Below are 27629 nucleotides of genomic sequence, written 5' to 3' on the forward strand. Positions count from 1 at the left end.
TTTTCATATTCCTACAGGTTGGTCTGGACAGAATAACTCAGTGCCACAATCCGAGTATTTGGTAGCTTGTATTCCACACAGCACAGACAGCTTCGGCTTTGAAACTGGGCACCATGGTTTCCAGGAGTTCATGTGCTTGGCACGGAGAGGATAATTAGGAGGAGAAGGAATGTGGACGCGTATCATCTGCTCCGCTGGGAACGACTGAATGGTGCAGCTCCACTTGGAGCAATGCTGCGTCCCAGGCATCAGAACCAGTGCTGAGCAGGGGAGAGAGATGATTAGTCTGGGACAGTCTGCAGAATTTCAAAAGGACAAAAGATGCATCCTGGAGGTCAGTGCGCGGCCCGCCAAAGCAGCAATGTGACGATACGAGAATTCCTCAAACCCTTTGGAAAATTCAAAGGGCTTGAGGTTAAAAAAATTGGCTGAGAGTAGCCCCGTTTAAAATCAAAAGCAACTCATCTCTCTCTATGCTTACCAACAATAAAAGCTAGATTTCCTCTCCTGACCACCGTCGTGAGCTTTACTAGTTCTGACATTCCCCCTGCTTACTCCGAGAGAGTTTCTTGGCTGTTGTGGTCTTTTTACTAGACAGCTGGCTTGCAGGAAGGAGCTGCTTCGGTGACAGTTCGGCAGCTGCAGAACGACAGCTGAGCGTGCCCCCGGGAGAGAGCGCCGTCTTACAAGGAGGCCAGAGGCTGTTGAGCAAAACCTGCTGCGTGTTGTAACTGTGTGCTGCTGGAGCCGGAGCTGAGGCAGAAATTCAGGGATTCTCTTGGAGAGCTCTGAGCAGCCGACAACACGCCCTTTCCATCCACGGTTGCTGGAGGAGGTGATGAGGTGCGCTGTGGCCTTGCTCAAAGAATAAAGGTTAATTTTTGTTTTTAATCGTCAGCCCGTTTTGGTCAGTCTGTGCTTATGCTGTTTCTGCCTCTTGCCCATTTTATTAGCACTTCACAGATTTCTTCATGAGTAATTAAGGGATATATTCAGCAGGCAGCTGGTGAAGATCTGCGAATGCCGGAGCTGTACTTTGTGGGATCAGACAGTATGGTTGGGGAAATTACTTTCTTTTTTTTTTTTTGGATGGGGATTGTTGAACAACTAACGCTAATTGCAGGCAGTAATTTCAGGTTTGGAAAACGCTTTTGTAGAAACTTGATTAGCTTAGTTCCAGCACGATGCAGTTAAAAATAACCCCACGTGTTGTGTGTGCATTTACCAGAGTATAAAATACCCATGTTGTGGAAAGTTGTGTAGAAGTACAGGCTGTAATATAATGAAGAAAAGCTGTCGATCCCAAAGGTTACTGGAGTTGCAAGATTTTGAAATACGGAGGAACTCTGAAATGTGGTGGTTTTTTTTGTTTGTTTTTTTTTCGGGGTGGTTTTTTTTTTTTGGAACTATCACAAGGAGGACTGAACCCAGCTCCGTTTTATACCCGTATGTGCTTTCTGCTTGGTGCCCAGAGGCCAAGCTCTTCCCACCTAGCCTTCCCTCCTGCATCACCAGCTCCTCTCCCTCCTCTGCACACTGTCGTTCTCTGTCCTGGTGTTCATCTGGTCACAGGGTAGTGAGCCAGTGCAGCTTGCTAACCTCACAAAGCTCTCCTTTATTTACATATATACTTATTTATTACTCTTCTAGGGTAGTTTTCTTCCAGAATTGAATCCAGAGGAGTTCCAGTAGAGCGTGGTTAGGTAGAAGAAGTAAGGAGAGCGAGACCTTTCCTACTTGGCAGTGGTGAGCTGTTAACTCAGCACATGCTTTCTCCTAAAACTACTTTAACGTGAATAATGTAAAATTTTCAGGGGGTTCTCTGGAACCTGAGCTGAAGCTGTCTGGGAGCCCTTACACCGGAGGGAAGGAGCAAAGAGACTGGGTGAGCCCAGCCCAGTGATTTCCCTGTTTGCAGCTTTCTGAGGCTGCTGCAGAGTCGTGCTCATCACTCAGAGGCTGTGCTCAGTCACCTCTGTAATTACAGCCCAGCCCTTCTCGCCTTGGGTCTGGGCTGTTCGTTTGCCAGCTGCAAGAAGCTCTCTCTGCACCTGTTTCATCTGACTCGGTCTCTCTAAGGCCTCTGGGAATTTGTCAACTGTTTTTCCTTTGTGGTCACGTTGTTTGAGTACGCTGAGGGTTTTTAGTTGCCTTGCCAGGTACCAAGTCAGTGACGGGCTGTGTAATTCAGAGTTCGGGCTGCTCAGGTCTCGGTAACAAACGGCCAGCTGTTAAATTTTCAGCTTCCAAGGCACCAAAAGCTCACTTTCTCTGCATTTTCAGATACCACCTCCTTCCTGCTCCGGTGCACCGGTCCTCAGTGGTGGCAAGTTGTTTCCTGCTACTTTTCCACCAACTTTTTCTGCACGTGTTGGAAGGCCGATAGGAGGAATCCCGTCGGTGTTCCTGGAGCACCGGAGGAGGCGGCGGCTGTCTCCTGGAGCGGTGCCCTAGAGGGCTGCTGCAGCATCTGTACCTCTGCACCTCGCTGCAGCTGTTTGGCTGGATTTATTTTTGGACAGGAGGGATGCGTGTCAGGCAGTCGGAGGGAACCGAGGCAGTAATCAATCACGTTTGTAAGCCAGCAGCAAGTTCTTGCTCCGGGGGCTGCGTGCTGGTTGTGTGAGGGGAAAGCAGAGGGAGTAAAGCAGGGTAGCGGGGCACGTCGAGCATTGACTGTCGTTGGTGGAACAACCCTGCCTGAGCTGGGTGTCCTGCATCTTTGGAAAGACGCAGATGTCCCATCGGGAATGAGCAAGAAGGCTGCTCTGCCATGCCCTTGGGTACCTTTGGTACAGACGCAGGGAGAAATCCTGGTGAAGTAAGTGTGGTGTTGCAAGAGCTGAGCAGGACCTCAAGGGTTAACCCTTCATTTTTGCCTCTGTCCTTGCTGGTATCTGGCTGGGGATAGTCATATATATTCTTCTTCTTAAGCAGGGCTGAAGTTTTTGTCTAGCAAAGAATTTCTTTGTACTGCTAAAATGTCCTAATTTGTTCTTTGTGGGGGGAAGTTCCTGGAAAATATTACAGAGCAGAATGAGGCATCACCACAGGAGGTACCTGGTAGTATTTTAGGAGAACGGTAACTTCCAGGAGGAGGTGATGTGTGCTTGTTTCTGAGTGCGCTTTGTTCATTCTTTTATACACCAGCAAGTGGTTATGTGACACAGCACTTTGCGTCTTGAAGCTTTCCCAGCGAAAGTGGAGGGCCACTGCTGCCCTTTTAAATAGGGAGAGTGGGGTGGGTGAGGAAAGGTGCCGTTCTGACAGTCCTGAGGGGGGCATGAGAGTGTAAGGGAGAAATGGGATAAGCAGGTGAAAATCAGGCACACATGTGCTGACAAGACACAGCCGCCTGCACTTGCCCATTGTGGTTCCTTTCTAAGCACGCATGGAGAAGAGAAGATCTCAGGTTAGTGGCCACATCATTTCATCAGTAACCACCACCAGGAACAATGTTGATGAAGCGTGATGCTGCTCAGTAGTAGTTTCCTGATTTGCTGCTGTTATGTTTATAACCTCAGGAGGCAGGCTGGCCGTGCAGACCTCCTTTCTCCTCTCCTCTTGGAATCTGCTCAGGATACGCACAGCAAAGATTGTCTGGGTTTTGGGCAACATCGTTGACATCTGTTGATGATGTCCTCGGTTGCCTTCCTCTGTTTGCCACAGAGCAAAGCCTCGGTGTAGCATTCCCAGGCAGTGTTTTTCCCAGCTCTTTATCATGTGGACGCACGACGTGAGCACAGCTGGGTGTCTGTGTCTTTCCTTGGCTGTCTCACAGGTTGACTTCTGCTCCTGGCATTAGGTTCAGCCCTACAGGGTATGCTAGTTGTGGCCTCACTCGGTTGTGGCCTCAGCTCGGTTGGTTTTAGCTGCGCACCAGCCCTTCAGTGAAGAGGTGACATCTGGATGTTACGACCCTTGAGCAGGTGGAAATGAAGTAAGCGCGGAGGTTGATCCCACAGGATGGAAAGCATCACTGAACGATAGGTAGAAGATGGGTAAAACGCTGTACAAGTGCACTCAGGTGAATCCAAGTACACCTTAAACTAATGCACCGAGAGCTTGTGTTTCTGAGCAAGGGTGCACGGTGCCTTTTTTTTGGCTGCTGTTGTGTGCTAAGAACTGGTGACCTTAACATAGAAAACTTCGTCTTGTAACAAGCCGTATCACTTAAAGCTTGTGAAATATCTTCAGATTTTATTTTTCCCAGGCTTTATGGACAGAAAACTTGAAGTGAACCAATATTGAGTAAGTAATTTTGAAGTTACTGCGGTAGTTCTAAGTGGCAATGGAAAAGTCAAGTATGTAATTCAGCTGCAGAATTCTGCAACCAGATTTCTTTGAGACATAATTTCCTCTTGTTCTTGCCTCGCGTGCTTTACTTATCATTTGAACTGATGCTATAGGGCATTAGCGATCCCGTTTTTGTCTTCTAATCTTTCTAATCCAAAAAAAGAATGGTCTTGTGCTTTGATTGTATGGTAGTTCTGTGCACATCACAGTTAATTTTATAGCATTTTTATTTTACAGACTCAGTTTTATAACTAGGACCTTAGAGATAGTGCTTCTTTTATGCCAAATGTTAAAGATCTGCCAGTGGGGCCCTTACACTACAAAACCACGTGTGTGTGTGCATATGTGTCAACATGCACGTGTAAATCTGGGCAATAACATGTTACGGAGCAGTGGTCCCCGCATTAAAAGTCACATCTCCAAGTCTGGTCGTGACACTCACAAGCAGGAAGATGAACCCAGCAGGTTCCATTTTTGATGGTGTCGTCAGCCTGGTAGGGCTGGGGTTGGTGAGTGGAAGCGTTCAGCTTTTGAGGGCAGTGCGTGTTTTGAACTGCTTTCTGTGGTTTGAAAAAGAAGTTGGAATTGTAACTATTGTTAAATTATCTATTTCTGAAGGTCCGACAAGAATTAGTTGAAGAATATGAGCAAGTTAAGAGCATTGTCAACACTTTAGAGAGCTTTAAAATGGACAGACCTGCAGATATCCCTGTATCCTGTCAAGATGAGCCTTACAGAGACCCCGCTGTTTGGCCCCCTCCTGTTCCAGCTGAACACAGGTAATGAGAGGCTCAGGCAGGGTGGATGGAATAAAACTGGTTTGCCTTAATTTCAAGTTCTTTCTTCATTCTGATTGTATTTGTAACACGAAAATCACATTTCGTTTATACACTAGTCACTTCTAATAAAGCTTAAATTTAATCCGTTGGGGGAAAAATGTAAATAAATTACAGTCAGATTTATTACCGGAGTTCTAAAGAAAGTCAGGCTTTTATTCTGGTGGGAGGGACTAAATAAGTCCTGGAGCTAGAGTCTGCTGGAGAGCTCAGTGAGCTTTTGGTGACAGTTGCCTTTGTCATATGCAGAGAGAAAACTTTTCCACTTCAATTTATTTAAGCAGTTGAATTCGTTGATGGCTGAGGACTCTGTAAGGAGCTGGAACTGAAGGAGCTGGAAGGACAGAGTGGTTAGAAACTGCTCCCTAGTTAGGGATAATATCACCTTTATTTAATCAACTGGTTAGTTTGGTTAGCTAACCATGTTCTGCTATACATGCTGGTTTTCCTTTTGTAACCACTCTAAAAGTAACTTTAGCTAACTAATAGTTGTCTTAAATCAAATTGCATGTGTGTTTTGTGAAATTCCTGTTTTTACCCTAATAGAACTTGACACAGGTTGTTGGAAGAAGAAAACCAAAACAAATCTAATTTAAATACAAGAATAAAGGTTAACATGCCAACATTCTTCTAGTATTTTAATAACGAAGAATTTTGATGTTTGTGTACTCGTATATTCAAAGGAAAAAAAGGAAAGTGAAAGATCTGGGTTAGCAGAAGGAAATGCCAAGTTTATGTGTAAATTCATGTGCTGTATGATTGTCAAACAAGCTGTTCTTCACTTTTCCAAAAAAAAAAAATGTAAATGTAAAATTAATATTAACGTTGATTCCTTTAGTGAGTGGTAGAAATGATTATCAGAATTTTGTGGTAATGCCATGGGAAGTACAAGATGTATTCCTTCTCGTGTCTGTTGTAGAGGTAAGGGCCGAATAGTTCATCTGCATTTTTAAGCTGAAATTTAAATTTTGTGCAAATAAGTAAGGAAAACTAACCACTCTCGTGTGCTGTTAAGCTTGGTGAAAATGTATACAAAGCAAAATGCAGCAGTTTTATGCAAGACTGCGTATCCATACGTACTCCTTTTAAGTCATGTTCCACGAAAATGTTTTTTGCAGTTAGCAAATTTTGAGTTACTCAGAGCAAGACGAAGTAGAAGATTCAGGAGGGAACACTAATTAAAGTTGGGTGACATTTCTGGCCACGTATTTCAGTTTTCTGGTTCAAGTTTGATCCCTAGAGCAAAATGACTGTGACACCTCGTCATAAAAACAAATTCTGCCTCCTCATGCCACTGCTGAGTTCCCTTTGATATTGTGGGTGATGCACGCAAGTACAGGTGCTTGCAGTTTGGCTCTGCTTGCTTTTGCTTTCTGGGCAATTTCTACGTTTTGACATTTTCAGGGGAATTAAATTGGAGGTAGGAGGATTTTTTTTTTTTAAATTCTCTCTTTCTGTTTTGGAGCCTGTCAGAGTTATTAGCCAGCATTTATTTTTTTTTGCTAGCAGCGTCTTCTGGCTGTGTAGGACTTGTGCATATAAATGTAGCCTGGTATATTCTTGTGATTTAAGAGTCAGAGGAAACTGTAATTCCATCTCTTTTACCAAGTTGTTTCCTCTCTTGTTGCAAGCATACAGGTTTTTTGTAAGATTTGTACAATAGTTTTGGCTGATAAATAATATTGGTAATTTTCTTTTTTTTTTTTCCCTGCTGTTGAAAATTTGTGTTTTGTCTTTTTTTCTGTCTTTAAGTGTTAGACAGAAATAGGTTGCAGGATTTTCAGATATCAAGAGCTAAGACACAGGGGCTTGTCAGCTTTGGTGTTAATTCACTAAATGCCATTAACAAGCTACTAGAATCCTTCCTCCTTAACACTGCTCTCTTTACTCTGTTTCTAGCATTTTTATTTATTTATTTATTTATTTATTTTAATCGTTAGGGCCCCGCCTCAGATAAAACGTCCCAACCGAGAAGCAAAGCCCTTGAGGAAGGACTCCCCAGGCCTGCAGCCCCGGGGGCCCGCGGGCAGAGCGCACCCGGCCTCGAGGAGCGACAAGTCCGCAGGCAGCCGCGACAGGGAGCCGAGGGCTAGAGGGAGGGATGACAAGGTAAGGCGTGGGGGGAAGGAGCTGCCACGCACAGGTGGCTAAGGAAGCATTCATACTTCCACTTATTAAATACAAATTTTAAAAAAGGAAAAGAAACCACAATAATCCTGACTCTAATCTGTCAGGGTAAAGTCCCTTCTCCCCCCTTTTTAAAAAAAAAGGGGTCCAATTCATGTCGTGTGTAAAGATTTCCGCATAAAAAGTACAGAAGTGAGACCAGAGCCCTTCTGTAGACTTCAGTCATTACAAAAAGAGTTCCACAGTGCTGTCGCTGCTGCCATGCCAAAGTAAAATTGGGTGTGCATGGAAGTCTAGTAGGGTTTTGTAAGTGGTATGCAAATGTGTGCCAAATTGTCTGAAATTACATATTTGAAATTGGTGTGAAGGAGATGCAATGAAAGCAAACCCTGAGCAACTTTAATTTTCTTTTGTTTATGAAAAAGCTTTTGTTATTATTATGGTGTTTAGGAAGATGCTTCTTGGAAAGGCTTTGTCTTTTTTTTTTTTTTTTTTTTTAAGAAAAAAAATAACAATTCAGTGAATTGGAGTAAGTTGGGGATTCTTTCCTCTGTGGGCCCGTGACAAAGAAGCAGTGCTGAAGTGATAGAAAAGCAGAAACAGTGACTCACTGTCAAATAATGATGTCAAATCAACTGATATATAGGAAGGACTGTTTTGTGGCTGAGAAAAATGCCTGCGTGCGCAAACTGCTTTCTGAGACGCTTGCATTTTTAAATTCAGCTGTGGAGTCAGTGCTGGGAACACGAGGAATCTGTGGTATACGTGATTCAAGTCCAGAGTGTGCTGTAGTGGCTTTCCCTTCCTGACAGACAGCGATACAAGAAGCCCCTTCCTACGGGGCACACAGTCAGCATTGTATGGATCTAGGCAGACAAAAAAGAAAATATTTAGTCCAGTTTCCCTCCAGATGACTTCAGTTAGTCTCTTTGTGGCCCTTCTATTACAGGTTGTGTCTCAGTGCAGGAAAAACTCAGAAGATGCGCTCTTTCCATCATGAATTGCTTTTCTGATACTCAAGAAAAGCATTGAGTAGTATCAGCCCTTGTTACAGCTAGCAGGTAGGGCCACACACATCTTCAGCAGTGCCACCGAGTGACTGCACGGTTCAAGTGTAATCGTTTTAGAAATCTCTCGCCTCTGGATCAGTAAGATTTAAAATAACAAGGGTATGTCCTACAAGCTCCGAAAAGCTTGTAAGGGTCTGCGAACTTGTTTACAGTTATGCCAGCTACACAGGGGCTTGGAGGCGTTGTTTGTGACAGGTTCACCAGCTGTGTTCATGTGAGGCGGCCTCCAGAGCCTCGGCTCTAATGAGGGTGAACTGGGCTCTCGCAGCTTTCCTGGGAAGAGTATTACCAGGGTTTACTATAAGGAGCCCACACCACCATGACTTGTACAATACATACCTCTGGGAATAACACGATTAGCGACACTGCTGCTGTCAGACAGAGGAAGTCACGAAGGTCTGCTTAACATGGTATGTTTTAAATGCTACCCTCATCTGAATAAATCGGTCACTAGGTGGCAGAAGGAAAATAGCTACTAATGTTTACTCAAAAAATGTTCTTCTTTTTGCATTTTTCTAGCTACCTGGTGGTCATTTTACTTTCTTTGTCTGAGGTATATTTGCAAAAATCACACCAGGTTACAACTTCTCCTGTGTTGTTTGGTGATTTATGTAAGGAACCCATGGTTTTCCTTTGAAGAAAATTTTGAATGAAAGAGTAAATAGCCAGGCAAGGGAAGTGAAAGAAGTTAAAGCAACTTCCCGTATTTTACACACAGGCATGAAAGGTTTAACTTCCCTTTCAGATTTATCCTTTCTCGGTTTGCAACTGTTGCAGGCTTTCATTCTGGAGTAAAGCTAACAGAAACTTCCATCTGTGGCCTAGTATTGTTCGTAAAATCGTAGAACAGCTTGGGTTGGAAGGGACCTTAAAGCCCACCCAGTTCCAACCCCCTGCCATGTGCAGGGACACCTCCCACCACACCAGGTTGCCCAAAGCCCCATCCAGCCTGGCCTTGAGCACCTCCAGGGATGGGGCATCCACAGCTTCTCTGGGCAGCCTGGCCCAGGGCCTCACCACCCTCTGAGGGAAGAATTTCCTCCTAACATCTCATCTACCTCTCCCCTCTTTTAATTTAAAACCATTCCCCCTTGTCCTGTCATTGTCTGTCTGAGCAAAAAGTTGCTCTCCATCTTTTTTATAATATTAAGTATTGAAAAGCTGCAATGAGGTCACCCTGGATGTTGAATCAAAAAGTTCATTAACACTTTATGTTCAGTTAAAAACAACAGTTAAAGCATTTCCTAAGATGTTCGCTGCAGCACAATAGGTTGTACCCTTTCCTGGCTATATTACCATGCGATATGCATATTTATTTCTAATATTTTTGAAGCAGCTATAGTATGTATATTTAAGAGTATTTTGCCTATGTGTGTGAAGCCTTTTATCACTGTTTTTCCTTCCCAGGCCATATCATCTTTTCATTCTGGCTGTATCCATCCTGCTATTAGGAGTTTTAACCTGACTATGCCTGTAAAATGGCCTTTTGGAGTGCTCTGTAAAATAATTTTGAACTGAAACCCACACGGATGGTGTTTATCCACTAAGCTCTTACATTTACACATCCCTTTTTCTAAAAATAACTGCTTTCAAGTGTTGCTTTCTTCTTATTTCCATGGGAAATTGTTAGGCTGGTTCTCAAGGTACCTTCTGCTGCATCATTTCCAAGAGTCGTAGCTTCTGTTCGATAGTTCAGCTTAAAGAGGTGGCACGAATGTTACCTTGTCTGTCTTTTAGAAATTGCATAATACCATACCCGAATGCTTTTAGGAGTGGTCTTTAGATTATTTTTGATCCTCAGTGAGCAAGGATGGTTGCTGCAAAGGATACGAAATAGCGAAGGGCTGTGCTGCTCTGTCAGTGAAGTGAATATTAAAATTGATCAAGATGTGATTTTAAAATACCATAAAAGAGGTTTTTTGCTTGATTATTCCAACATGCAACATCAGAAGCATATAGGCAAGGCAGATTATGGAAAAGAAGATGTGAGATGAGGTAGCTGCACGTAGGTGGAAGTACAGACCTCCATGAACTGGGACTGGAAGGCTTTTTAATCTCCATCCCAGAACGCTGAAAGAACTGGTAGGCGAGATGGCAGGGCTGGGAGCAGGGGTTTCCAGTCAAACGTCCTGGGTCTGCTCTTGTCTCAGGGGAATGGTGAGCTGTGTTGACCATGCCTGTATTTAGAAGGGACGAGGAAAAGCGGTCCAGGCAACTGGAGTTGTTAATTTTATCTAAACAGTACGCAAAGTTGTGGAACAAATGCAGAACGGAGGGCAAATGAATGGCTTGAGCACAGGTATTGCCTTTACTAGCACTTTCTGTGAAAGAAAGAACTCAGAGTTTGAGTTAATGTCTTAGAGAAAGAAATTCATCTACCGGGGTGCCACATGGGAATTAATTAGTTAATCTAGAGGGCGTATGGTGGAGAAGAAGAGCTGGGGAGGAATTAAGCAGCAAGGAGAGTTTAAACCAAAAATATCAGTCAACTGGCAAATTACCTGTGGATTTCCTCAAGACCAGGACTCATATTTTACCCTTAAGTTAATGACCTCGGCACAAAAGTGCTGATTAAATTTGCTGATGTCGCTGAGCTAGGAAGCACCATCACCAGTGGAGGAGGACGAGCCAGGAGGAGTTGGATGTCGTGGAAATGGGACGGTGGTGAGCGGTGCGGAGTGGCAGGCCATGCCCTCAGGGACAGTAAGGACAATTTCTTCTGGAAGACGGGAGCTCAGCAGCTGTGGAGAAGACAGGCTGGGATGTATCAGTAGAAATCATCGTGTCCAACTTTGGCACGTCACCGTTTCCCTGGCGGTGATGGGAAGGGCTGGCTGCCCGAGTGAGGTGCCACCTTCAGCTTTGGCAGCACGGGGTGCGGAGGGCATCTGGCAGTCGTTGCTGCCTCTGCGTGGTGGGAAGAGCCTGCAGGAAGAAAAGGTGTCTTCGTACCCCGTTCTGGTCATCGCAGCCCCATGGTTATCCTACGTGAATGATCTGCTGGAGGTTGACTGCAAGGCAGCGGTGTGATGGGAGCGAGAGTGAAGTCCTCAGCCCAGCTGGATGAGAGGAGAGATACTGATGCTCTTACAGGTGGCACTGGTGGGGCTGTTCTGTGTGCATTTCAGCAGCCGTGCTCCGCAAAGATGTGCTCGTGTTGCAAGAGGGGAGAGAGAAGGGGTTGGTAAATGAGGGCAGAGCACAGGCGTGCTGCAAGCACAGCGGGGTGGTGGGCACAGCAAAGAGACGGCTGCTGCAAGCAATGCACAAACCTAGCGCAAGGGCAGAGAGAGGTTGGAAATGAGATATTTATTCCAGTCTGATGACCCTTCCTGGTGGATTTCTGACTGCGCTGAGGTCAGGACTTGGCTGAGGAGAAGGTTTGGGTGATGTGATTGCCAGGGGGCTGGGTGGGAGCGGTCTCTTGCAGTCCTGTACGCCTCTGTCTGCGGACAGGCATCCCGAGAGAGAAGCCATCACTGCAGCCTTACTTAAAGCTGGGAAAGAGACGAGGATATGGCTGGGGAAATTGTGCTTACTCACTACGAGAACATGTCACTCAGTCCTGCTGCCTGCGCCCAGGCGACACGCTTTCCTTTCTTTCGGGTCTCCACTCACCTGCTGACAGAGGACTGAATATTGGGCCAATTTGGGACCAACCCTAATAATCTTATTATGCGTGGGCCTCTAAATTCTTTAAATCTCGGTTTAATTCCAGGACTAAACCCCCCAAACGCTGAATTTCAGCAAAATGGCAGCAGCATGACACTGACAGTGCATCTCCCGGTGGCGTCCCCTCTTGCTGTCCCCCAGGAGGCAGGAGAAGAGTCCCTGGGCCAGGGCTGGGCCCTCTTTCAGCTATATCACACTAAGAGCCCACCATCACCTGGGCTGATTTACTTGTTCATCCCTTTTTCTTTCCCCCCTTTTCTCCAGCAGGCAGCCCTGCCTCAGGGCCACGGGTTCGAGCTGCTCCAGCCTCCTCCACCAGGCGCAGCAGCTGAGCAGCTCGCCCTGCCTTCTGAGCTGCCCTTGCTCAGTTTCACCCTGAAAAAGCAACGCAGCCGATGCGCTTTGGATGCCGATGCACAGGGAAATTCTTCCACTAGGACAGTCAGTTCCTTATAGAGGGATATGAGAGAAATTCTAACAAACAGACAGCAAATACCTTTTGCTTTACTGTGATTTTTTTTATAGTTAAATTTTTTATAGTTACATTTGGATTCCATTTTCTCTCTTCTGAAACCGTCCGAACTCCACAGGGCTTTTTTTCCCCCTTTCCTTTCTACGCCAGGCCATTACGTTTTTGACACCACCTTTTTGTCTAACTACAACCCTCAGCTTGATTTCCATTGCAGAAACCCTGAGCTGGGAGCACTGAACAACACCGCGTTCGCTTGGAAGGAAGAAATAAAAACAGGGGGGAGATAAACTGCTCCCTCACCGGCCTCGTGGGCAAACGGCAGGCAGGAGGGGTGCAGTCGCTACCTTTTCCTTTCTCCACTGTGAGGTTTTTTGTGTGTCTCCAGCTGCCTCTCAGGCCTTCGCTGAGGCTGCTCTTTTGCCGCCAGCTGGGATTCTTTAACTTGCTCGCTGATGGCATTTAGAGGCTGAGTTAGAGAGTCCTAAAGCAGCTCCTTGCTCGGCCCCCGTGGGTAAAACAGCGCAGCTGCTTTTCAGGCGCGGCCCAACGCTGCCGTCGAAGTGCTTGCTGTCGTCAGAGGCCCAAGAGAAGGAGGAGCACGAGCTGTGATGCTTCAAAGCGAAAATATTGCTTCGACCCCGTAAGCTCGCCGGCGTTGTGGGGGCATTAAACCAGAAACTGGGGGCTGCTGGGGGCAGAGGCAAGGCTGGGCTTGGCCTCTGAATGGGTTGCAGCTTGCTGCAGAAATGACTGGAGTTCAAAGACGTCTGGGTGACTGGGGAGCTTGCTTAGGGCTTTCAGTGCTGTCCTTAAATAAATATGACCTTTTTGCAAGCTTTTAACTCTTTACGGAGCTCGCTTGTGAATGAGAGAAAGGAAATGCATAGCTTGCAGGAGAAATTGCTGGGCAAGAAGGCTTTATTTAAACACCGGGAGAGACCCTTCTCGGTTTTCCTCTGTCAAAGACATCGGGTGTAAGAGCTTTGTGTTTCTTCTGTCGTGGTGGGGTGCCCCTGGCTGAGCTCAGGCAGGGGGAGCAGCAGCGGTAGCATCTTCCAAACAGGCTTCAAATGGTCCGGTCTTCAGCCAGGCTGCAGTGCGGCATGAAGCCCAGCGCCGTCTCTGTTCTTACACAAGTTACATTCGTGCATTTGGCCAGCCAAGAAGTTTGTCAGTTGTCTAAAGAGTGGTTTAGCACTGGTAAGAGAGTCGGGTTCACTGATTTAACCAACCAACCCACCCACCGCGGCAGGTAATGAGGTCTGGCATGGGTTTGTCACCGTGAGCTGCATCCCTGGAGAAAGCATTGTGCAGCTGTGGTGGCAGCAACCACGGGTGTTTGGGGACTCTTCGTGGCGTGCAGGGTATGAAAACATCGGTTTTGCTGCCCATCGTGGTACTGCACTAAAGCTTCATGTCTCCGTGTGGCTCGAGCGGAGGCTAAACCAGACATTATTGCAATGTTTTAACGGTAAAGGGTATGTGCAAAGAAAAATGTCCTTACGAGCCTGTGTGACTTTCACTTCCAGGGAAAGAAAATACCCCAGGAAGGTGTTGGTGATGGGGAAATTCCAAAATTTGATGGAGCAGGTTACGACAAAGACTTGGTTGAAGCTCTTGAAAGGGATATTGTGTCCAGGAATCCGAGCATTCATTGGTATGAGGATTTTCTCAATTGCAGTGGTTTTGCCAGCATGGCAGAGGGGAGGAATTATTCTTCTCTTAAGCCTTTAAAACAGGGAGCCATCACAGTCTTCTACAAATGAGCAAAGCAAGATCTTTTGGTTTTAACAGTTTATTAATTTGATTACAGTCAGGCTTTTGCTGCTAACTGGTATTACGGTGCAGCGCATCCATTGCAAGTGCTGCCGAAATAAAGGCATACTCCAGAGATCTCTAAAGATACTGCTTTGGTGCTCACATTATCCAAAACAAGTTTTAATTAAGCAGCTCAGAGTAACTTGAGTCAAAAATCATTTTTTGCCTACCTTTCACAAACGCATTTAGTTTTAGGTCGTGGGATTATAGGAGTGCTCTCACGAGGCATACACTGGCATGCTAAAAAGGGATGGCACCGAGTGGAAAGCTTTTGTTTGTCCTTATGTAAAAGCAGGAGGAATATTGCTGTACGGGAATCTCATAAAAATTTCTTCTTGCACAGGGATGACATAGCAGATTTGGAAGAAGCCAAGAAGTTATTAAGAGAAGCTGTCGTTCTTCCGATGTGGATGCCTGATTTCTTCAAAGGGATCAGAAGACCTTGGAAGGTGGGGATTTATTTGGTGTCTGGGTAAATGGCAAGCTGTAGTTACGTACGTCTGCTGTTTTAGCATGTGTGGATGGCTGCAGTAGATGGCTAAAATGCCAAACAGGAAAGTTCAGGAATTTGTTCGTGAAATCCTCTCGTAACGATTCAAGTAAAATGTGCTGAAATAAACAGCTGGAAATGGATGCGGGTTTTACACTAAATAATTCTCTTGTGTTTACTCCGTGATTGCTTCTTGATGTTAATACTTTCTGTATGTCAGCCTGTACACATTAGCAAGCATATAGGGTACCCTGAGAGAAGCAGAAACGCGTAATGGAAATCTCTGCCTAATAGAATGGCTGCTCTTCAGCATTTCACCGAGGAAAGCAGTTGTTGGACTGTTTTATTCTGCATATGCCAGCTCTCTCTCACGCTGACTGCAAACTGCAGGCAACAGCAAGGATATGGGGCTGGGCTGGGCTCCTGATGGACCGGAGATGAGCCCAGCTTGGGCCTTGCTCAGGCCTAACAATGAAGAGGAGCGAGGAGGTTGGTGGGTGTTACTGTAGCCAAAAAATAAAATTATCTTGCTTTTGTCGTGGGATGGATTGACACTTGTTTGGGGAATAACTAGTCACAACACAGGGGCCTTCTGGTTACAGGGAAGCATTTGGTGATAAACTGAGGAGAAGAGGCTCTGTTGCAAGTTGTCTGCCATCCGGAGTCTCCAAAGAAATGGCATGTGTAGGGAATGCTGTGTCCATGAGTAGTTTTTTAGTACACTGGCTCAGCAGCATACATCAGACCTCACGTTACTAACGCTTGCCCCATCTTTTCCTGTTTGGTCCTCATACTTCTCTCACATTTAGGACTGGCCTCCAAAGCTGTCCTCCTCCAGCCTGCGCCACCCCGAGATCCCCCGGCGCTGTTTATTTATGGAACAAAGTGCTGCAGCAACTGACGAGTGGAAGACGTGTCATTCCTGGGGCTTGTGTCTGCAGGCAGCAAAGAGGGGAGGGTGGAAGGGTGGGAGGCAGCAGCAGGAGCTGTGGGGTTGCTGCCTGCGGGAAGCTCACGGAGGTTTTAGTTGTAGGGAGAGAGTCCCAGCCTAGGTCAGCACACCTTCTGGGCCTGAGCTGCGTGGCCTTTGGGGTTCAGTGTGTTTGTGGTCAGTGCCAGTGTGCTCGAGGTTAAGCAAGCTGGATGAAGCCTAGATATTGTGGGTCACAAGTGTAGAGAGATTTTAATGTCTATTGAATCTCTCTCCCTTCCTCTTGGCACAGAGGAATTTGATCCATTCCTTCTTAGGCTACTGGGGCACCACCCGTCCAGCCTTCAGAAACTTTTTATGGGATTGAAGAGCTGCTGTGCTGCTTTTCCACCTATTAACATGCCTAGAGCATGCAGTGGCCATCTGTCTTTTAAGGCAGGTATCTCAACAGGCTGCAGGGAATGTAAAGAGTGCCAATGGCCTTGTCTCTCCAAATATCGTGGCAGCGGATAGAGAAACAACAACCTCATCTTCTGAGTTGCAGTCTCTTTCTCTTTGCATGAGATTATCCTTTCTTGCTGGCCAGTATCACTTCTGAAAGCTAGGTGGTTGCAGACGTGGAAAAAAACGCTAAGATTATTTCCTCCCTTCAGCCTGAAATGCAGATTGATTTCTGACGAGTCCATGAAGAGTCTTCATTGTTAGCCTTTTCCCTGGGGGCTCGTGAAGCTGTAACTCTCCTGAATTTATTTTTCACGTAGAACAGCATGTATTTTCCCTACTGTTGACCTCTGACTGTGCTACAAGGATGAGAAGTTCTGAAGGGAAGGCTGTTTCTCGCGGTAATCAGTGGAGCAGCAGGCGTTTGTTGAGCCTGGGCATTCAGGACAATAACTCAGGGAAGAGGCAGCCAGATCTGTTTTTGGATGTTCAGACGCTCCTGAGAACAATTCCCACGGCAGCCCTCGCAGTTTGCCCCTGCATTCATGCTCAGGACAGTGCCTTGCATGAAGGAGCCAGAGCTGCCTTCCTGATTCAGCACTGGGCTGTGTGCTTGCAGCCATGGGTTTCTGAGGGTCCAAAGGCTTGCTCTTTTCTTTTCCTCTGAACTGTTTTGTTCCAAGAAGGCCCGGTGGCTCTCTGTGCTTCCCACTGCTCTGCTAGTGATTGTTACAACAACAAGAAGTAACCCCGCAGTGATTTCATCAAAACACTTACTCCCCGTGGTGTGTTTCAGCTTCTTATTGGAATACTGTGGATTAACAGAGCCTTAGAGGAGGAATAAAGAAGCCTTTGTGTTCATCAAGGATTTTAACTAGTGAGTAAGTGGCAGCCCCTCCTAGTTGCAAAGAGAAAGAGCAACTTGATCCGATGTGTTTCTCTTTGCAGCCGTGAACACCTTGTTTTCCTGAGTATTCAAGGTTTCTCTGATTTTTTTCTTTTATTACTGACTTTTTTCTTTTTTTTTTTTTTTTAAATCCCTGTAGAACATGGTGTTCCCCTGGCTTTGCACCTGTGTCAGGCACATAGATAATGCCACCAGTATCCTGTGCTAGGTAATGCTCGCTGTAGTACTTGCGCAGGAGGTACGAAGCGATGAGCTTTGGGTTCAGCAGTGAGCAGGGTGTGTAGCTGAAGCTGGAATTTGACCTTCCGGAGTGATGGAGGACTAAAACTACACCCCAAAGAAATGATGTTAGCCCCTTGTGTCACTAGGTCCTGCAGTAAGTGCAGTTCATCGAACACAGGTCGAGTGCGATTTGAAGTGAGGCGATGCTTGTTTTAAAATATTAAATAAGCACGTTTTGAAACTCCGAGAGGCCGGTAAGGCATCTCTGACCTGCCCGTTACAGGCTGAGTAATTTTCACCCAGGCGCTCCAGGCTTGTACTTGCAATATTATCATAACGTCAGTGTGACTCTGCAGCAACTCAAATCCGTACATGTCTGAGTGTTCATGGGGAGAGAAAAAAAGTCAATTTACTTTTCATGCTCGCTGCCCTGGAATTTAGGGAACCTTGAGCAGCCTGAAGAGTGACATTGGGCCGTCAGCTGTACGGGGGAAGTATGAACATTTCTGACTTAATTTCCCGATGAATGTATGTTGAGCTTGCATTAGCTAAGTGTTAAATGGCAATAAAGGTATTAAGAGTTAATGGAAAATGGAATACAGAGAGGCGATTGCTTTTGAATAGTGCGTTTTTGAATAATTGCATTCCCGGTTGATTTGTTTTTATAGATCTCTTCCATGTCATTCTTTGTGCTTTTTGAGGTAAATTTTTTGTGGGGAACAGATGAAATCTAATTTGCTCCGTGGCTTGCGTTTAACAGATACTTTATTGCTGTGGCGTTTTATGTAAGATATTAATTGCAAAGCACATTATGATGTGCAATTCTAATTCCAGCTAATTTCATTACCCCTGCAACACACCGCAACTTTGCTTTAGGAAACTCTTGTTAGCATGTAATCAGACCTTGCAGTTGGGGGGAAAAAAAAGCTGCTGGAGCACCGCTTTTTCAGAGCATGCTCAAAATGCCAGTGTCCTTTTCTAGTGCCGTGAGGGGGTGGAACAATGTGTTGCCCCAGCTCTGGTGCTGAAAGGGTTGGAAAGATGATTCATGAAGATGACTATTTAAAAACGTTATCCCGATTTAGTGCTGAGAGTGAGCGGTAACCTCATGGTGGAAGGGTCACCTGTCTTCAGAAACCTGTATTGTTTTTGTCGTGGCTCACTTAAAGAGCCTGTCTTTGCTTTATAGTCAGGGTGGTTAACCAGTCCCCGTGCTACAGTCTTAACATGGGTCCTGAGAGCATTGTATCCAGCTAAAAACCTGCTTGTATAGTGCTGAGACAATCATGGAATCCCAGAATGGTTTGGGTTGGAAGAGAGCTTAAAGCCCACCCAGCTCCAACCCCCTGCCATGGGCAGGGACACCTCCCACCAGACCAGGTTGCCCAGAGCCCCATCCAGCCTGGCCTTGAGCACCTCCAGGGATGGGGCATCCACAGCTCCTCTGGGCAGCCTGTGCCAGGGCCTCACCACCCTCTGACCAAAGAATTTCTTCCAAATATCTCATCTAAACCTATCCTCTTTCAGTTTAAAACCATTACCCCTTGTCCTGTTGTCCTCTCCAGGCTGAACAACCCCAACTCCCTCAGCCTGTCCCCATAGGAGAGGTGCTCCAGCCCTCTGACCATCCTCTTGGCCCTCCTCTGGACTCGCTCTAACAGGTCTCTGCCCTTGTGCTGGGGGCCCCAGAGCTGAACGCAGGGCTCCAGGTGGGGTCTCACCAGAGCAGAGCAGAGGGGGACAATGCCCTCCCTCACCTGCTGGCCATGCTGCTTTTGATGCAGCCCAGGATACGGGTGGCTCTCTTGCACGGCAAGTGCACGCTGCCAGCTCGTGTCCAATTTTTCATCCGCCAGTACCCCCAAGTCCTTCTCCACAGGGCTGCTCTCAATCTGTTCTCTGCCCAACCTGACGGCCACAGAACTACTTAGATGGGGAGATTAAACAGTACGACACGTCCTTGTGTTCACTGAGTGCTCTTCAGCACACTGACTTGTAAAAATCAACCAGATTCATACACACACTTGGTTAGGATTTGTTGGCAAAATGTTGTTCTGTAGAAAAATGCTCTACTTTCTGCAAAAGTATTTTGGTTTCTGTGCAACTTTCTTCACGAAGGAGCCTTTGTTCCAAAAAGATGATGACTTCACTCTCTTCATCCACGTGTGCAGCCACTTGTGAGACGGGAAGGGCCCAAGTTCGAGTCCAGGCTCTGTCTGTTTCAGAGCAAGGCTGTAAATCTGTCACCTGCCTCCCAGGTGAGAGCTGCAGCAGCAGCTGTTGCCTGTTATGATTCTGACTCGGGTGAAGTGGTAAGGCAAGTAAATTGCAGAACGCTTCCATGTTGTTCTCATTATACGGGGTTCTTTTGTTTTCCGCTGATTACAATTGTCATTAAGCAATTAAAATACAGATTTTGGATTATATTGAGGTATAGTATAGAGGAATATAGTGCAAATTTCCTTCATTTGTTGTTCATTCCCTTTGTTTTCACCTTTCAGGGTGTGCTGATGGTTGGCCCTCCCGGCACTGGCAAAACAATGCTAGCGAAAGCTGTTGCTACAGAATGTGGAACGACGTTCTTCAACGTGTCTTCCTCCACGCTGACATCTAAGTACAGGGGCGAGTCTGAGAAGCTAGTCCGCCTCTTGTTTGAAATGGTACGTCCTCGATGACGTGGTCTGGGGAGCTCTAAGGTGAGAAGGGGCCTCCGTCTCGGCTCCCTGCCCCTTCTGTAGCGCTCTGAAAGTATGGAGTTCACTGCTCCGAGACCCCCCTCAACCAGGCAGGAAAAGACAATCTGTTTGTATCCATCTTGTTCAGATATGTCACTGAGGATTAGGAAGGAAAGGGTTCGTCACCCGTGTTCAGGAGAGCTTTTTCCAGGCTAAAAGTAGGGTGGTGATCTTGACAGAAATTCAGTTATTTAGTTATGGGATACCAAACCCGTAGTAATAGGAAGTAATTTGAAATTAGAAGGGATTGGGAGCTGTTATTCTAGGAGCAATACATATTTTAGATCTGTTTCTGTTCTGAGTGATGGGCACGAGCTTCTCAGTGAATTTTTGAGCACAGCCCGTCATGTGGGCTGTGTGAAAGACATGCCCATGTGGACCTACACTGCAGGGTCATTCACCTCGCTGGGATCTTCATTTCGCTTCTAGCACGCTCTCAGTTGAAACCTCTCTATTTTGGGGTAGACTAGGTTCCTTTCTGTCCCCTGTGCCTTGTCCTCACCAGCACAAAAACCTGGACATTAAAAACTGCCTGTATGTACAGTGCTTGTGTTCCTTTTCCCCTTTTCAAGACTGGTATCTGAGGAAAACCAACCAACACTGAAAGACCTCTGACTCGAGGGGCACAATTTGAAGTGTATAAACTTAAGCAGTTTGTAAATCAAAGATTTTGAATTATTTTTCTTGTGGCAAGCGGGGAAGACATCTATGCGGTATTTTAGGCTGAACTGTGTCGTGGTCAGACGAGGGCCTGTGCTTGCTGCACAAGTCTTAATAGCGGTGTTTCCATTTGAATAAAGGCGAGGTTTTACGCTCCAACAACAATCTTCATTGATGAAATAGATTCCATCTGCAGTCGCAGAGGCACGTCTGACGAGCACGAGGCGAGTCGCAGAGTCAAGTCGGAGTTGCTGGTGCAAATGGACGGTAAGGATTACAGGCTTAGCTTTAATTTTGGGGCCGGGGTGCTGTTTCGTTACAGATGGGAATGTAAAAAACTTGAACCATCTGGAAAACCTAGCTTTGTGGGTGGGGGGAAAATAAGACAAATTGGGAGGAGTACATTTTCTGAGTGTTTGAAGGCAGATAACTCAGAAAGGTGCTCTGCTTTATTTCTTGCTAAGATACCAATTTTGATGGAAAATTGAGAACTCATTTTTAAGAGACACCTTGCTCTAGGAGAAGCAGATAATGGAAATTTGTGAAGTTTAAAGCAGGCCTTCATTTTTGATGCAATTTAAACAAATTTCCCTTCTTTCCTCGAATCTCCTGCTCAGGGCCCCAGTGATCAGATCTCATTTTGCTGTGTGCTGTAGTGGCAGCTAATATTACCCTTTTAGTCACATTTAGTACCAGTTCTGTGCACCGAGGCCCCACCACCCGAGGAACATTTTGTGGCGTAGTGCTTTCATAATCACCTCTGTACTGCAGTTGCTGTTGAACCACCATTTATAATTGCCTCAAATATTCACCCTGCATAAACAGCTTTTTGCCTCAAAGTCATCATTTCTTTGCAGTCCTCATTTGGGAGGCCAGGGAGTGATTTTCTTACTTCTGTGGCCAGATTTGACAGAGAGAGCATTTTTGGTGGGGCTAACAGCGCTGCATGCATATATTAGTTAACACATACATTTATTAACACACACATTATTTCACACATACAGTGTTATTAGCACTGGCAAAGAAAGCCCTTTCTTGACTCAGCAAAAGAATGAACTGTTCCCCTCTCTGTGACAGTGATGATGCCACATCTAAGCCATGGAAAGTCTGGAAAGTGGCTCTAGGAGCATAAGGAGCAGTTGCTGAGCTTTGTTTGAGCTTTTGCAACATTCGTGCAATGTTTCTTAGCAAGCATCTCAAGAGAAATTTCTCTCAACCATTGTGCTTGCAGGGGTAGGTGGTGCCCTGGAAAACGACGACCCCTCCAAGATGGTTATGGTGTTAGCTGCTACTAATTTTCCCTGGGATATCGATGAAGCTCTCCGAAGGAGACTGGAAAAGAGGATTTATATACCTCTACCCACAGGTATGTTTGGTACAAGCATTTTACTTTAAAATGGCCTTTACAAGCCTACCTTAGGACTGCTCCGGGACTGTTGGATTTGGGAGGAATTATGATGTTTTTGTGATGAGCTGTGAAATTCAGGAGTTAATCGTTTGGTAGGATTGCTTTATTTTTAAAAAGAGTGAGAAAAAAAAAAAAAGCCCTTGCTTGGGGGCTTAAAAACAAAGAGCTGCTGCATTGCTTTGCAAGCCCATTGCTGGGTTCTTACATTTTGAAAGAGAGTTCATTTTAATGAGCCTGGAATTATTTTAAATGTTTAACAGTCAGTCCTTGAGTGATCATCAAAGGCACCCTTTGGACATGTTAAGAAATACTGCGAATGCACCCGTGCCCTTGCGGATGAATACAAAGAAGTGACTCCATGAATTTTCACTTACAGGCTTAGTTCACTGTAAATCACCGCTTGCTTGCCTTACGACTAGGCTTCGAGTCACTCCGAATGCAGCGGGCTGATTGCTTTCCTGCCCCGAGACGGCTCAGCTTGTCTTGTCTTTTCTAGCTGTCATTCAGCTGTCCTATTAATTTTGAGATCCCTCTCGCTTGAAGTTTGCGTAGCTTTGTTTCTGCGCGGTGCAGCGGGCGCCTCGTCTCCCTGCATGAGCACTCAAGATAACAAGATGCTGTGTGTGTGGTGACAGCAGTTGTGATTGAGTTTAGCAGGTATAAGGACACTTAATAGGTCTACAGCTTGTCTGTGCAGGTTACAGGCAGCAACAGCTACTAACGGGATGCCTGTCTTTATGACCAATTAGTTTAAAATCCTATCAGCTCCTGCTCCTGTTTCTAATTAAACAAGATTGTTTTTTGACACAGTAGATTACACCCTGGACAACATACAAGATGGGCTCGTGTTTTATTTCCGGTCTTCTGTGCCGTTGCGTTTATTCTGTGTATAAGAAAGTTGAGCAGTTCCGTGCAAGTCTAAATGATGCATTTATAACTGCCTTGTGGCATTCGATGTGGTCAGGCAATTTAATTGGAAAAAAAAGAGATACGTCATATATACGCTTCTATATTGTACAATTTGACACAAGTATATATTCTACAGTGTTTCATTTTTGGAATACTGCAGGGGCTTGCTCATCCCGGTAGAAAAATTAGAAGAATATTCTCTGATCCAGGCACGCCGTGTGTACACTGCGCTCTGTAAATAGTAAATCCCCATTTTATATCCAGTGCCAGCTGTCTGATTGATACCTGCCTGTATTCTTGACAGTTCTGCAAAGCGCTCCAAGCCAGCAGCCTTGGATGAGCTTTCTGATTCCCCTCTGCTTTTATTTATTTATTTATTTTAATTTGTGGCATCAGTGAATAAAAACGTGTGGATATTTCCTTCAGACTTTCAGCTTTTCCTAGTGCTACTTCCTCTGCCATGGCTGTCCTCATTTCAAAGCCATAAAAAATGGTCACTGTGGATGTGGAGGTGCCGAGCTGCTTTGTGTTTCCGCACAGCGAAAGCCAGGAAAGCATTTGTCCCTCCTTTACCACCATTACGCAGAGAAACACCGAGGCCCAAGCTGTCAAATGCGAATTCCCTGTTAGAAGCCTGGGCTCTTTAGCGTATGTACCCAAATGCACACATGCCTGTGTGCTCTCCCCAAGCAAAATGGTTAATTGGCTGCGTAAGTACTCATTTACACAGCTGGTTATCACTGTATGTACGCTGCACCCAGGTCTGAAAGTGGGATGCCAGGACATTTGGATTGTAAATACATTAATGTATTTACCCTCTTAATGTATCTGTTTTCTATCAGGCTTCAGCAGCTTTCTTGGGTCCCAACTGGGTAAAGTGCTTAAACACATGCTTAAAGTTCAGCCTATTGTTAGGGCTTTGGTGTTGTTTAAAGCTCTGTTAATAGAATCCTCGTTGTGTTTTTAATGAAACTGTGTGACTAATATGCAATCAAACACTCGAGCAGAGAGTGAATCCAAAGGGATGTGAGAAGCAGCAGACGTTTGTAGCCTTGTGCTTTAGTGCCTTTGGGTAGCGTGTCACCAAACGCTTTGTCACCTGAGACATAACAGGCATTTTTAATGATGTATGTCTTTGGAAAACGTCTCTAGAGTATGCTGTTTTAATATCCAATTTTAAAACATATACTCTGCTGTATTTGATTGTGCACTTTGCTAAGATTTATGATTTGTTCTGTCTTTTTCCTTTCCTTATATTAAAGCCTTTTGTTTGTTTGAAAAATCTAAGTTGTGCTCGTATCTTCTTTTTTTTTTTAATGTTACTCTTGCAAGGCTTCAAACAAATATTTTTTATGTTGTAGCAAAAGGCAGAGCAGATCTGCTTAAGATTAATCTTCGGGAAGTAGAACTGGATCCTGATATCAGCCTCGAAGAAATTGCTGAGAAGATTGAAGGTTATTCTGGTGCTGACATCACTAATGTCTGCAGGTATCTCCTTCCCCTTAATTTGAAAATAAAATTGCCTGGCAGGTCATCATTTGCATTATGTGATAAAAGGCAATACCCACAACAGCTGAAGCCGAGCTAACAGTGACTACTTTTGGGGCCCAAATCTATTTACTGAAAATGAGCATTGCTGTCATGTGGAGCACTCTAAAAACCGCGGTGTTTTGCATGAGATGCGATCAAGTTTGCTTAGATCTGAAGAGGAAAAAAATTGAGCAAATCTTGTGTTACCCTTGTCTGCATTTACTGATGTTTATTAATGCAGCGCAAAACTGGGTTGGATTCTTTTCTTAAATCCTGTGAGTTTAAGAGCTAGAATTCTGTAATTGTGCAGTGGAAAAGAATTTTTCCTAGAATTTTTCGCATTCTTTGGGGCTTCCCAATGGTGTATGTTTGGACAGCCCCAGCACAGCAGTGTCTTGATTTCTGCTGGAATTTTATAGGTGCAAAGTATAACAGGTAGTGTATACCATTAGCATTGAATTCATTTCCATCCCGTTTGCACAACTTGTGTCAATTCTTGACAAATGAGGCTTTTCTGGGAGGACAGGTATTTGATTAAACTTACCAGTAGGAGCTGTCCATCCCTTACAGAGATAGGGTCCCTGCCAAAAGAAACCGATCCTTTAAGAACACGGCTTGGGATTATTTTTTTTCCCTTGCTTCTTTGCTGAAACTGAAATGACTCCGTGGTTTTGGAAACTCGGTGTGTGTCACACAGTGCAATAGTTAAATTACCTGTTCCCCCCCGAGGCCTGTGTTATCCCCTGCTGGGAAAAAAAATGGGGAAAGAGAAAAGGTAATTTCAAGCTGCAGGTGGGCCGTGGCGTGAGAAATGAGCGGTGTTCTCCATGGCGGTGGGCCACGCTGGCAAGAATCAGAGCTGGGAGGAGTGGAGGAGCAGGAAGAGCACGAGAAGCCACGGGCACCGATGGCCTCAGCCCCGCAGGGCCACGTGGCATTAGCACGACGCTCGCTGGCTGTCCTTTGGGGCTGTATGGTGGGGAGAAGGGGAAAATCTTAAATCTTAAAGAGGGGTCTGCAAGATCCAGAGTGCTTTTGAAAAAGAAAAGGGTAAATAGATCTCCTTGGGTGCAGTTCCTCTCCCACCGTGCCCTTCCCTGCGCTGAAGATGTAGAATCTCGTCTCTATGAATCATTGTAAAAGGCTTTCAGTTTTATAGTTTTAATTAGCTCTGCGCATTTGCCATATGCTTAAATGGGTTTTGGTGCCAGTGCGTTCTTTATGTTGGATTGATGTCGGGATCCGGGAACGCGGATGCTAACAAAGACGCGAACTGCATCTTCCGTGGTAAATAAATGCTCTCTTCAGTGTTCCTGCCAGTGGTTGCTAGCAAGAGAGCACAATCGAAATTCATAGGCTTACGGCACGTGCTGCTAGCAATTAGCTCCCAAACCTTGTCCTGTATTTCCAGGGATGCCTCTCTAATGGCAATGAGACGGCGTATTAACGGCTTAACTCCAGAAGAGATCCGGGCTCTTTCTAAAGAGGAACTTCAGATGCCGGTTACCAAGGGGGACTTTGAGCTGGCTCTGAAGAAAATCTCCAAATCTGTTTCTGCTGCGGACCTGGAGAAGTATGAAAAATGGATGGCGGAGTTTGGATCTGCTTAATCTCACCGACAGCTCTCCGTTGCTAGAGTTTTATGGCTTTTGTTGTTTTCACTTGCAAAATGAGTTAGAAATCTTTTTTTTAAAGGTTTAATAAAAGGTCTGCCTCCCCCCCACCCGTGCTGCCCCCCTTCTGGTGACAAGATCTTTTAAACTCCATTTGCCTTTAAAGGGAGCGAACACAATAACGAGCTGATACTGTAAAATATATATATATATATTTTATGTCTGAAATAGTAAAATCAGACAAACAGGAAGGGAAAAAAATACTTCTGAGAATAACCTTTTCATTTTCCCAATGACGAGCAGCGTTGTTTACCTTCTAATAGTCGTCTTTCATGGCTAGAATCAGTAAATCAGCTGGGGGACGTGACTCCGGAGGAGCTAACGAGGGCTCGCTGTACCCCCTGCTCGAAGTGCTACGTTTCTGTTGAGCCGCCGACTCTGCCTCCCCTGGACGTGGCATCGAAGCTGCTGTTCCTTGCTGCTGTTCTCCGCACAGATTTCCAGAGCAAAGCCTGTGGATTAATTGGCATTTACGCAGAGGAAACGAGGATCGGTTTGCCATCAAGACGGGGGCTCGCCTCTCTCATACACCCGTTTGGCATCGATGTGACTTCAGACTGGACTGATGTTACTTTTTTTGACTTCTCCTGATGGAAATGAGAGGAAAAGGAAAGGGCCTCGGCTGCTTTCAGCCCATACTTGATCTCTGAACGTAACTTGTACCCGTTTGACCAGTAGGCACTTTGACTTAAGTTATATCGTGCACTTTTATGCTTATGTAGAATCCTGTACTTTGCTTTCTAGATATTAGTATTATTGTTATTGTTGTTATTTAAGTAGGACTTTAATACAGTAAAGACACTAATATCAAGGCTGTCCTAAAAATACATGACTGTGGACTTCCAATTCTTCCAGTTAGGCCTGAACTCTTTCCTAGCTTTACTAGGCGATGGAATTTGCACTTGTTTATATTGCAGAACTGTTAAACTGTTAATGTTTTGTTTTGTTTTGTTTTTTTAATGAAGATTTCTTACAAATGTATAAATGCAATTGATTTAGGGAGAAAATAACCTGTACAATCTCCTTTATGTTCTTATCTGTTTCTTCCCTTCCCAAGTGCAAGGATGAGAAGGGTTGGGTTACAAACCCTAGCATGAGAAGTCCTCTCTGGAGCGTAATTGTCACGCTTTTCACAGACCTGGGCTGCAAGTCTGACGCGTGAAGGTTTCCCTTGGAAGGAATGAGAAGGATAGGTCAAATTTACAGAGGAATATGCAAGCTCTGAGATTCGTGGTGATTTTGTGAGCTGGATGCCAAGCACTGTGTTGGATCTGAGTTGCTGTGCAGTTCAGGGGGTTACTGTGCCCTCTGGCTTTCTGCTGAGACGTCAGGTGGCACTGCCAGATGTGGGGAGCTGGAGTAAGACATGGATCTCTTAATTAGGCCAAGCATTCACAGTTGCTCACCCCCTGTTGGATGGAAGTGTGTCCCT

General features: G+C 45.4%; 1 protein-coding gene across 7 annotated transcripts in view; it reads left to right on the forward strand.

Moving 5' to 3' along the window:
- Nucleotides 1-27224, forward strand: part of KATNAL1 (katanin catalytic subunit A1 like 1) — a 37463-nt gene extending 10239 nt beyond the window's left edge. For 2 of the 7 annotated variants that reach the window (XM_080560678.1, XM_080560677.1), the window contains 10 exons: nucleotides 18-873; nucleotides 4915-5075; nucleotides 7073-7241; nucleotides 14003-14130; nucleotides 14635-14740; nucleotides 19784-19942; nucleotides 20818-20944; nucleotides 21909-22043; nucleotides 24356-24482; nucleotides 25936-27224. In XM_080560678.1, the coding sequence (XP_080416804.1) occupies nucleotides 4984-5075; nucleotides 7073-7241; nucleotides 14003-14130; nucleotides 14635-14740; nucleotides 19784-19942; nucleotides 20818-20944; nucleotides 21909-22043; nucleotides 24356-24482; nucleotides 25936-26134 (1242 nt within the window). In that variant the 5' untranslated portion in view covers nucleotides 18-873; nucleotides 4915-4983 and the 3' untranslated portion in view covers nucleotides 26135-27224. Of the gene's footprint in view, nucleotides 1-17; nucleotides 874-916; nucleotides 2822-3781; nucleotides 4252-4274; nucleotides 4806-4914; nucleotides 5076-7072; nucleotides 7242-14002; nucleotides 14131-14634; nucleotides 14741-19783; nucleotides 19943-20817; nucleotides 20945-21908; nucleotides 22044-24355; nucleotides 24483-25935 lie in introns of those variants that run through there. The other 5 variants (XM_080560672.1, XM_080560673.1, XM_080560676.1 and 2 more) reach the window with 4 other exon arrangements.
- Nucleotides 27225-27629: the final 405 nt, after the last annotated feature.

Source organism: Anser brachyrhynchus (genome assembly GCF_964034855.1).
Source record: "Anser brachyrhynchus genome assembly, chromosome: 1".
Classification (NCBI taxonomy): Eukaryota; Metazoa; Chordata; class Aves; order Anseriformes; family Anatidae; genus Anser; species Anser brachyrhynchus.